Source organism: Onychostoma macrolepis, chromosome 05, assembly GCF_012432095.1.
Source record: "Onychostoma macrolepis isolate SWU-2019 chromosome 05, ASM1243209v1, whole genome shotgun sequence".
Taxonomy (NCBI): domain Eukaryota; kingdom Metazoa; phylum Chordata; class Actinopteri; order Cypriniformes; family Cyprinidae; genus Onychostoma; species Onychostoma macrolepis.
Window position 1 is genome coordinate 22,954,766 of NC_081159.1, and position 12,573 is coordinate 22,967,338.

Consider the following 12,573-nt stretch of genomic DNA (forward strand, 5'->3'; position numbering starts at 1 on the left):
AATACAATGCAGTATGGCACCTCTTATGCTTCTACATAGCACCATTTGACAAAGGTGCTGTATAGCACCAAAAGTGGTTCCCCTATGATTACGAGCCAAGAAGCACTTTTAGTGCTATATAGCACCATTTTTTTTTTAGAGTGTACTGAATGTACTGAAATAAGAAAAAGAAAAACTGAGTAAGAAAATCACTTTTAGCAGTGAACATTTTTTTACTAGCCATCAATATCCCTTTTCCATTTATTTAGAATTGTTGATGACTAGTTTTGTAACATTTGTTATATTTTTATTCCTTAATATTCCTTAATAAACTTGTCATTTACAGGACCATTTAAATTGGATTTTTTTTGTCTTACGAACTCCTTTTAGACTAAAATGTTTTCTTGAAGTACAGAGATTTTAAGTTAATATTCCCATAATTTAACTTCTGATATCAGTTAATGGTCACATGACATAGCGGTAAACAAATTTTTTAATTGTTTAATTTTTTTATTTTTGATAATTTGTCAGTTTAAAACTTTTCAACACACCCCAGTTTAGTCAAATCTGATTTAAATGAATTAAAAACTACTTTAAAAAAAAGAGTTATCAAAATTCTGAAAAATAAATACTTTTATGAATAAATAAATAAAAATAAGTACATTTCCTTCCCTTTTATTCTCACCTCCCTCTCAAGATTTTGCTCCATAATTGCTTTAATACCAAACTCTTTCTTTATTAAGCTCTGTCTCATGGTTCTGAGCCTTGCCCTCTTCTCCTCAGTCAAACTCACGACTGAGAAGCCAATTACAGCCTCTGACTGGCACAAGGATTAACGTGGGAAGAACACGCGGAACTCTGTGTGAGGACCCATCTGCTCCCCCGCTGAACAAGTCCTATGTACTGCCTTTAATTCAGTCCCAGGTCGTTTACTTTTACTCGTGATACAAAGTTCTAAAGCCACACTGTTTTCCTGTTCAAATATGCCTCAGTATATCTCTTTGTATCCTTGGTTGCCACTCCCCCTGACGCATGTCTACACACTGTGGCGTAGGCATCTGCCCTCAACATCTGTCACCACCTGTCACTGTGATGTCATCCACCCAGACGGGCTTAACGCCCAGCCCCCTCTGTACAAATACAGAGAGCGAGCCTGAGCCACAGACGCTGACTAGTCATGAGTATGACAATAACACCAAATGACTGGACGATGATACGAAAAGATTCAGACAGAGAAAAGGGACAGAAATGCACTTTGAAGACAAGACAGGAAAAGTATATGTGAATATCCCGTGTGTGTGTGTTTGATTGAGGGTGACACCAGCTGTTGTCATTCCTTAGAGGGTGACACACACCTCTCCAGCTGTTACTAGGTCAGGCAGGATTGTCAAATCTGCTTTGGTTGCGAGTACAAGAAGTGCTAAAGGTTGTCAGGACAGCTGTCGTGAAAACAGGATGTCTTTTGCGTCAGCAGGCGGGACAGGTGTGCAAAACAAGCACCCTCTGAAAAATTATTCAGCTGTCAGGGAATCTACAATTTGGGTCTTCTGCTGCGTGTTATTAAGGTATAAAAACACCTGGTAACTACTCACTTAAAAACCATTATCTGTACGATGTTCTGCAATTTCCCCCAAAATAACAACAGAACAACATGACTATATATTTTCTCTCTGTATATTTTTATTTACAATACTTTTTTTCTTTAATGCCAGGTAAAAGGATTAAATGCAATACATAAATATGAACAGTAAGGTGTTTTTTCCATACAAATTTGCATATAACTAAAGGCTGAAATTTAAAACAGAAACATACTCTCAACAGATACATCTTTTTTTAAGGAAACCTCTCTCCCTACAGAAGAAAAGACGTTTATATACACAATACATGCACTCGGACTCGCTTACATTAACATATGCATACACACAAAAATGACAGGTGCATTGTAGGTGCATTTTAGGACATTGACATTTTAAAACAAACAAGAACAACAATGTTTCACAGACTCAGGTCTGACTTTATGCGTATACTATTGCGGTGTTATGAACGCGCCGTCTAAATAGTTAGCTCATCTCGCTTCGACAACAGGAAGAAGGTCTTGTGCGCAAATTTCCCCCGTGCGCACAAATACGCTCACACGGAAACGGACTGTACCACCTTACAGTCTAATCAAAAAGTCACACGTAATTAACAAAAATAAAACTCCCAGACGTCTGACACTCTAAAATGCAGAATGAAGGTTATTGGTTCTAGAATGTGGGAAAAGAGTTGTCTAGAGCAGACGAAAGGGGAAAAAAAATATATAAAATTAAAATTAAAAATAAAGACTTCTGAAGAATCTCAACCTTTCATTCAAAAACATGATGTCACAGTAGCAAGTTCACATTCTAAAATAATGCTAAATAAATGGTATTAACGACTGGGCGGTCTCACATTCCAACTGATTTGCTAGAACAGACTGTAATGACAAACTGCAGTTTAACAGATCAATACATGCTGCACACATCATCAGGTAGAGCTTTGACACACCTCTTAAATATCCAGAGTCATAAGTCAAAGGCTGAACACTACTTACTCAGAAACTACACGGCCACGTTTTGGCACAGAGTATCTGCCACTCCCATTGCTTGAGGGCGGGAACAGGCAAATCAAGAAACAATAATAAAAAGCTCAAATTTCCTGAAAGGTGTCCTATGCTTTAGGAAACGAAAGAATATGCAAGAATACCTAGCATAAAACACCACAGAGAGGAGAGGAAACAAAACGGAAAGAAATTAATACCTATTAGAAAACCAAAATCGGTCAAGATCGTTCATGCATGAGCCTCAGACGGTACAGTTCTCTCGTTTTCTTCTTAAGGTGATAGAAAAACACAAGTCCGTTTTTCAAGTCATCCATTTTATCCACCAGTGTTCTCGGAGAAAGAGGGTAAAGCTTATATTCTCTGGATCTTATCGGCCACCACTACGGGATTCTCCTTACGGATCTTAGCAGCAGCTTCCGCCTTGTAGTCGTACGTGCAGTTGTGCTTGTCTGAGTACCGGTGAATTCCACAGAACAGATTACCACATCGACAGTCAAAACCTGTAAAACCAAAGAAGACGTAAGGCCTCCGATCACAGATATCACACCAATATCAGAATGACCGATCAATGAGTCTCACACCTGTTAGGCCAACCCTTTTACGGCAGGTAAAACATCTATTTTTCTTAGGTTTGGAGGAATCTGGGCTCTTGCCCTCATCGCTGCCCTGAGCCACAGGGATGGGGGAGTAGGAGGAGGTGGGCTGTGTTATGACTGTGGGAAGAATGGAGAGAGAAAAAGAATGTTAGAAATGAAACCGTTGCAATGTGGCATGGGTGGATTCTGAAAGCAGTCCGAGACCGATTTCTGAGTATAGTCGCAATTTTATAGGACTGTACCCTAAAATAGGCTCTTGCCACAAACCCCAAAGTCCCAGTTTCTGTCAGAACGAAGTTCTTAGCACTGCATGAACTTATGACTGTCATCAGTAAACAGCTCACACTAAAACTGGAGCAGGCCCAAAGACTGCTCTGTTTGCAGTAAAGTCCATTTTAGTACAAAGAAGAACTGAGAAAACAGAGCTTAATGTCTGAAGGCCCAACTACCACAAACTTGACAGTGTTTAAATAAACATTCCTGGCATACTTGAACAATGATAATAAGTAATAAAACAGATCTTGCTTTCATCTTGCACGTCATCTTGCTCATCATCTTGCGCACTGCTGTAGCTGCAGACATTTGAATATATATTTTAGACAGCACAGTTTTGGTTTATTGACATTTGACAGGCATTTTTGAAAGATTCCATCATACACATTATAAAATCCCCCCAGCAATCAAGCAGCAAAATTGCGCACAAATATTGGTTGTTTGTTTGTTTACAGGGTTTCTGCAGGATTTAATTTAATTTTCTCAAATTTAAGACTTTATGTGAATATTTAAAATTCATACCATATGAGCGGGGGAAGGGCAATGTCTATAGTACCATATCAAACTGTAAAAAGCATCATTTACAGTTCAGATACAAGTTTTCACAAAACAAAACGTTTTAGAAAATGATAAACTTTACATTTCAGCCTTTAATCCATTTAAGAAAATGTATGAGTCAAAAGTATTAATGATTATGTTAAATTTAAACAATTATTATCAATAAATTATATCAATTAAATAACAAATTAGGGGTGCGCGATATTGACAAAATAATATCTCTATAATTTTCTGGGATTTTATCGATTACGATAATTAGACAATATTTTGCTGACTGTGTTATTGTGCTGATATCTTAAGGACTACCGTGGACAGCTGACTCCTGAATTTTTTGATATTCTTCTTATTCTGTGTGATCAGTTTGATATAAATATATACATTTTCTGCCCCATATCTTGAATTATGTGATAATTCTAAATACATTTTAACAGACTGATTCATGCAGTGAAAGAACACACTATAAATGTGCACGCGCACTAGTCTAACCTACTAGACTTATGCGCGCACTCTGTAGGTGTGTTTTGTTTGCTTTTCGCGATATACTCGATAATATCAATCGTTAAAACAACAATTACGATATTATCGCAGACCATACATATCGCACACCCCTACTGTTTAGATTTTTATAATGCATTGTCTTCTTATCGATCCACCAGTTCACATTTAAAGCTCTGCGTGTTTGCAGGGTAAAAAGATGGGTCGATTTTTGCATTTGTCTTAACTCTGAACAAAACAACAGTTTTATTGAAAATTCTCATTCATTCTCTGCCTGCAGGTGGAGCGTTTGGTAGAAACATAACTGTTTCCCCGGTAACGCAGCACAGTACCAGACTTTGAACGTGCAGCACTCGTGTTTATTTAATGAAATCATAGCCTTTTGAAGTTTAATTGTCACATTAAGCCATATCGCAATTCTGGTCTTTCTGTTCCCAAATTTAAAATCATGAAATCATAATTAAGACTTTCTTGTACAATTTAAGACTTTTTAAGACCCCGCGGAAACCCTGGTTTAACAAAATTATTGTTTTTGCACACTTTAGATGATAACGAAATATGTTTAATGATTATTCACCAAGTTTAATAAGTTTACTGTTTAATTCTGCATTCTAGAGACTGGTGAGAAATCAATTACAATTATTTTATTTAACTGACAACATTAATTTTAAACAGTAAGAAGCTAAATGTAGTTTTGTGAGAAAATATTAAAAATACATCTAAATGTAAATCTTAGATGAAACGTTATAAAAAGTCAATATTTTCCAGATAATATTTTAAGTTGCTTTGTTGTCGCTTTTTATAATTTAATTAATAATTTTGGAAAAGATTATTTAATTTAGTTGTCATTGCCATTTTTCCACAAATCATCTTTATACATAAAAGTACATACATACATATATATATAGATAGATATCTGCCTTTATATTTGAGAGGTTGAGGGGATCATCATGTTTGATGGTCCTTGACATGAAATAGTTTGAAACATTCTGTGTTAGACTAAACAAGTAGCTTTGTGTGTCTACTTTAATATTTATTTGATCACATTTCATTCCAATTACCTGGTTCGGCAGACTCCGCTTTAGGAGACAGGGCCTTTTCCTCTCTAGAAATGCTCATTTCTGTCATCTGTTGTGTGACTGGTAAGGAGGTGGAAGGAAAACTTCTGCAAAAACAAACAGGTGGGGTTTCTTGAAACACAGGAGATCATTCAAACGTCAAGCAGCTGAACATAAAATGCATTCTTTCCCAAGTTTAACAACAAACACACATGTGAAGTACTTACTCTCTCATGGTATCTGTGCTGGGTGCAGGTGAAAGCTCTGCTTTGTTTATGCTGGCTTCTAGTCTCTGTATGGCGGAGGCCTCTGCTGAGGGGCTGCCAGCTGGTCCAACAGAACACAAAGACACAAATCACAAACAGTGCACAGGTGCAGCTGTGCTACACTATACAAAAGGCCTGTGACACAAAACAAGTGCAGCTTATCATTTTCAATTTCTCAGGGAAGACCCAACTGACCAAGAAAAGGATTAGGTTCTAAAACAGCTCAGAATAACATGCTATCACTGGGTGCTGATGTGCCAGAAATGCTTTACAAGCAGTAACCATGGTCTGTTATTGCTGTAGCAACTATAATATCACCGTCTCCAGGAGGTACAATGAATGAGAGCCCTTATACCATAGTATAACTACATTGTTTGTGTGGTCTGTAACCATAGAGAGCTCTATCTAGAAGGTTAGAGAAACAGGTTAATGTTTCAGTGTGACTTACCCAGGGGGCTCATGGGACTACGATCACTGCTTTGCTGTCTGTTCAGGTGCTCCTTATAGCACACCGAGCACATGCCATTGGTCCTGGGGTTGCCATAGAAACCACAGCCTGTGGTACACAGTATAGGCACAGGACTCTGGTTTGTCTCTTGGGCCATTGCTAATATATCACAAAAGAAAACAGAGACAGAATAAGAGTGGTCATGTTAACAATGACAGCATTGTGTTTGGCTTACATGCACATGCAATGAGTAGAGGACATCATTGTTTTAAAGGTGCACTCAGTAGTGTAGAGGTATAGTAGTAATGAGGTATGGATATTCTAAGCTATTGGTATCAGATTGGCACTGTTGTGGACAGATACTCAAGGCTGCAGTATCAGTATCGGACATGAAAAGCAGTATTGAGCTATTCCTAGTATGTATGTGTTAATTATTATATTCTTTAGATAGCCCATTTTGTTTAGATGTATGTTTATGTTTATCTTTGGTATATAGCACAATTAGCCGGTGCTTTAAAGTACAAACATTTTAAAAAAAATTAACTGTGTAACACATCTCTAAGTGAATGAAAACATCCTGCAAAGTTTTAAATTTGAAAGTGCTCTGTGTTTAAAGTTATTGTCTCTCAAACGAAAGAGTCGACTCTGAATCATTGAAACGAGTCGTTTTTAAAATGAATCCCAAGCGTTTCATGTTGACGTCAACATGAAACATTAGCATATTGCATATTAACCAATAGCATATTGGTCTGAATGAAAATGCAAATATAGGCTTTTGGAGTGGTAAAAATAGTGGTTTCCCCGGTAACATTGTACACAAAGCAGCACTGCTCACAAACACTACTTTATCAGGCATGATGAAATGAAAATAAGACCAATCACTGTATATCAGCGTCACACAAATGAGGGGTTTGGAAAAATGAATCGTTATCGTTTGGGAGTCCTTGAGCAAATAAGGTAAAAATAAATGCATATTATAAGACAATGAAAGTGTTTTTTGACCTTGCATGTCAACCTGTTGTTGGGGACTCCCAAAACCAAAATATGAACGTTTCATTACCCATAATAGGGGTACTTTAAAAACAAATGACATACTACTATTAGTAATTACGCTGTATAGTCATGTGACCTCAATATGGCGGCATCCATGAAGGAGACCCGCTCCATGTAGAATAAAAAAGCTTTTTCTAGAAAACTGTTTTTATCTAAGCGTGGATACATCGGAAACTCCGCTATAATTAAAATACCTTGTTTTATCTCAGCCAAAAATAAGACACAAGCTCCTCAGCCACCCTCATCAAGAAAGAGTAATTACAGAAGTCAACTGACTGACCGGACTAACAGCGAGTTCTGCTGTTTCTATTCCTAACCACATCCAAACCGAACTCGCTTCTAATCCGTCTGTCTGTATCTGTAAATAAAGTCTACACATTAAACAGCACGACACAAGCTCTCCCACCTAACCATGACTAACCAAACGAGTGGGTGTCAAGCGTGATATGCAATTTCAGGAGGCAATAAAGGTGAGACATTAAACCTACATCTCTAATCTGTCATTTTAAGCAAAAGCAGCACAAAAGCTGTTCACGTGTTCAACCATGCGAGTCAAGGCATCAGCACCAGCTGACAGACACCACGGATCAATACCAAAACTAGTGCTAGTCGATGCTGGCGGTTAATTTAACTTCAAACTACCACTCAACCGAGAATTACAGGTCATTTATCCGTCTACATGACGGGACAGTCGTGTTCGGGATGTAAAAGAGTGGCTGTGTCTCAAAACCTGTCGAGCTTGCTATCTAGACAGCTTCATAAACGCGTGGCTATCTAGGTAACGTAGTCAGCTTACTTCTGTCGAATCTCACAGACGAATAACTGGGTGGATCTGACAGAACAGAATGAACCAGAATGGCGAGTAAAATCCAAAAATAGCAAGACGTAAAATATCATGACACATCCAAAGGCACACATCGCGACTACAGAGCAGCACTGGCTTTGTTTAATCTTCCTTCTTTGTCCTTTTGCTCCAGGATTTCCTCCCTAGACAGACAATCTGTCCTTTGAACAAGCCTAAAACAAAAAGCTAACTGGCTTAGCCAGCTGTTTGTCTGAGTAACTAGTACCATACAGCACAAAAACGAGAACAACCAAAAGAGATTTCCTTGAATTTATGCGGGCACGGTCGAACAATAAACAAGCCACAGCACAATGAAGATAATCCGTTGGGTTGTGTATCTGTTTCAAAAGCCATTACTGAGAAATAAATAAATAAAAATCAATTAAGAACAGACATCGCAAATCGATTTATAATTGTATGTACAAGGTGAAGAAAAGTTGGCGACTGTCCGTGTTTGTTTTTTGTGGCCAGGCGAGTCACGTTCTTGGGCTTGTGATGTTCACGAAGGTGCTGCTGACAACTTGGGACACTTTGTTTTTTAGGGACCCACCCGTCGATCAAAAAAAGCTCGATACCTCGAATAACTCTTTATTTTATAGATCCGAGCTAGCAGTTTAACCCGGTGTGCTACACGTCCTGAATCGGTAATCGGTAATCGCTCCCTTTTTCGGGGTCAGCCAGTCTTTCCGCGATCACATCGTCAAACCTTCGCGATTATCGCCTAAATAAAATTCATACAAAGGTTTTAGCGCTTACCTTGAATGCTTTTAAAACCTAATCGGTCGGTTAATGAACAGGAACTCTTCGAAAAGGAGTTTGTCTTCCTCCCGAGGCTTTGTCGGTGATGTAAATAAGTAAATTCCTCTCTCGTCCTCTCCTGAGCTCTCTCTTCTTTCACTGTTTGTTTCCTTCTTTAGTAAAGGGGAGTGACTGATAGCGTCATCGCGGATAGCCAGGCATTCATTGGTCATTCGACGCTCGTGGGCGGGGCGTGGTAGTCAAAGAGGGGCACAATCCACTTTAGGGTTTGCCACCTACACTGATGACGACATCATACCTTCCTGATGAAAGTCTCCCACAAGCCTGAAGACAACAACAAAGTCAACAGGCTCATAAAATGTGATCTTGAACATTTAGTAGGTATTTATTGTGTTATATCGATAGGTAGGTACTTTCAAAAATGCTTTTACATAGGAATTCCAGTTGCAGAAATAATAGTATGAAATTGAGGTTGTAAATAGGAAAATATAAATGTTGATAATAGTTAAATATGTTCAACAACAAATTTTGAGGCTTACGCGGAACAGACGTCTTGTGTACATTGTCCACTGAAGAATTCTTGAGATATTTCCAAGAAGTTCATTCCTTTTCTCACCTTTGTGCCCATAAATGTTGACAGCTCTCATGTGTTTTTACACTATATGCATTACTTAGTGTCAGTCAGCAAACTCTCACATGAGCTGTGAGCTGGTGTGAGAGAGATTCCTTTCAGTAGTGTAACCCAACTCAGTGTTTCGTGAGGGTGGCTTCGCACAAGCAAAGGCAGAAGCCGCCTGGTTGTTTCTGAGAAGAAGAGTTTGTGCTGTTTGCATGCATGTGTTGTGTGTGCAAACATGCTGTACAAGAGAATGGCAAGTTATTGCATGTTTTACCTATAATCTGATGTTTTTGGTGTGTCATTGCTTAAGTAGAGATCCCAGCCCATGTCAAACGTGAGATCAAGGCAAACAAGCACCATGTGATTTTTGCATTTTTATTACAATGCATAGATAACAGCAGGTCACCCTATTCAGACCAAAGGTAATGTGTGCAAAAGATATTGCCTTATCTGCATGCATTCTTGAGCATACAGAACTTCATTGCATTTACATTATGCATGAAGCTTTCAAATATCCATTTTGTGTGTATGTAATAATATGTTTTCCTTATATTCATACATCTGCTCTTTATGGATCAGTTAAGTCAAGAAGTAGTTTTGCATGTGATTTGGATACCATTCTTGCTTTTTGGAAATGGATGCATTTTTTTTCATCGTTCTTAAAATATGGTTGACAAATAGATATTATATAATTAAAACAGGACTGTGGTGTATAGTAAGGTGGATTTCCTTCCTTACATTTATCCTTTTACAAGTGTAAGCTCCCAGCGCACTGAATACAGAGTTGAAACGCAAAAATCACAATCATTTTGTTTTATTTATTTTTTAGTGTTGTAGTGTGTTTTTGTAGTTGTAAGTATGCTCCTGTGCCATAAAGTGTTTGTTAGAACATAATAATAAGCTGTAATAGAGTATCAGCTGCTGGTGCCATTGTCTCACGTGTGTTGACCATAGACTATGGTGTTGACCCATAACAGCATCAGAAGCACATAAACACTGACACTCAGTGAGTTTTCCCCTTACGACAGTGATGACCTAATGAGCTTCCACCCACATACAAATACTCAGTTTATTCTTCATGAGGTGACATGACTGAAACCTGTTAGACTAGGCAATATAATTATTTGTTAATCAAAATGCTTTACTATGGAATAATGGAAAACTAACAGTGAGTTAACTAAAACAACAAAACAAAAAAACACGTTACTGAAAATAAAGGTGCCTGACAAAGACCCGATGGTCGAAACGTTGCAATAAAATATATATTTTTATGGAGCAGTCAATTCAGTGTGCGGACATTACGTTTGTTCCTTTGCTATAGACTGAAAATAAATGTAAAATAAAATATTTTTTTCAGCTAGTTGCCAGTGCAACATTTCCTATTTTCATTTAGTTTAACTTGATACTAAAATGTAGTAGTGTCACATTGCTAGTATTCTAGAGTGAAACCCGTCTTGATTCATCCGTCAGTTATCCCTCTTTATTCTGACAGCTTCTTCCTGCCCTTGTAGTTGTATGCTTTCACTTTCTGTCAGCGCCCTCCCTCTCTACCTTAGCCGAGCCGCTTCCTTAAGGGAAATTTTGTTCATTCGCTCAAAAGTACCCAGTATTCTGGCAGTTTTTCATAGTATCAGTGTTTTCATTCTGCTTGACCCTGCTTGCAGCTGTCAACATTTCATTTCTGTCTTCAGTCAAAGCCTACTGAATCCTGTTATAATTATGAACTCTACAGCTTTATTCATGTCTTGATTCTGTTTAAAATAATTTCTAAAAAAGTTCAATAAAAAAAAAAAAATTTGTTGAATGAACAAACATTCAGAGGAAAATTGGCTGAGCGTGCAGTATATTCCAGTCAGCAGGCGTGAGTGTGAAAATATTTAGCCCTTTATCACCAATGAGATGTAAACAAACAAACCATGCAACACTAGTAAATCCAGATTTAATCACAGGCTCGGTACTAAAATGTCCCTGTCACAAGTGTTTTGTTCCTGCTTTGAGCAAATGGATATAGAAGAGAGCAAAATAGAAATGAATCATGCTAAAATACACTTTCCAGACAAACCACTCTTTTCTTTTCCTGCACAGGCAGTACCGAGAATACAGGCTGAATGAAAACGTGAGAGTAACATGGCACCAGCGCTTCTATAAATATAAACCTTCATCCACCCAGAGTGTATTAAGTATCCTGACTATAGGATTCCTCAGAGTAATGGAATGCAGCTCATTGGCTCACATGATTACCTGAAGGCGGTTTAGTCTGATGACAACAGTAAAGATGAGACGCTGTTAGACTGACTCAGATTTTTTTTTATAAATGAAAGCTGCCAGCTCATCATTTTAGTCATGTCTATTGAAACTAAATAGCTCTTTATGTTGTCATTATATGTATACTGTACATGTAGTGTAAATTTGATTGTAACGGTCAGGAATGTTTGATTCTACAGTTCTGATACATATCTGAAAAAAAAAAAACTTTTTCTTCAAGACTTGAGTGGAAAAAATAGCAACCTCTATGGAACATTTTGTGTTTCTGTGATCAAAGGTGTGCCGGTGGCTGAGAGAGGAGAAGACATGCTCAGAATACAGTTACGGCCTGTGTCAGTTCTCCGAAGATGGAATCCCCAAACGGTGCTGCTAAACTTAGCCGAGGAAAACAATCTAGCTCTCTGCAGGGCGAGAACATAAGTACAGAGATAGACACTCAAGCCCATGGGATCACACACACTCACAGAGACACTGACACAATATGCACAGATACACTGTATGAATACAGATACCTGCTGACTGGGAGGTGCACAAGAAATGGGTCAAACATTGAAAATGCAATGTAGCCTGACATCATCTGAATTCCCCTAGATTTCTCATTCATTTCAACAGAACAGACAGCCTCAAAGGTTTATCTTTAGTGACATCAGGTGGTCAGGATGTGTAACAACAAAGAAGGAATCCACAAAATACTGTAAGTTGTTGATTCAGTGTTATGCTATCACATGCATTGAGCATCTACACTGTCGTTCAAAAGTTTGGGATCAGTAAGCTTTTTA

General features: G+C 38.1%; 1 protein-coding gene across 1 annotated transcript; it reads right to left on the minus strand.

Annotated features, from left to right (window-relative positions):
• Positions 1-1,637: 1,637 nt before the first annotated feature.
• zfand5a (zinc finger, AN1-type domain 5a) lies at positions 1,638-9,070 on the minus strand. Its single transcript, XM_058777258.1, has 6 exons — positions 8,908-9,070; positions 6,255-6,413; positions 5,768-5,867; positions 5,544-5,647; positions 3,142-3,273; positions 1,638-3,060 (listed from the first exon to the last, which is right to left on the minus strand). Exons 2-6 carry the CDS (start codon positions 6,409-6,411, stop codon positions 2,912-2,914), a joined length of 642 nt encoding a protein of 213 aa, XP_058633241.1. The 5' UTR covers positions 6,412-6,413; positions 8,908-9,070; the 3' UTR covers positions 1,638-2,911.
• Positions 9,071-12,573: the final 3,503 nt, after the last annotated feature.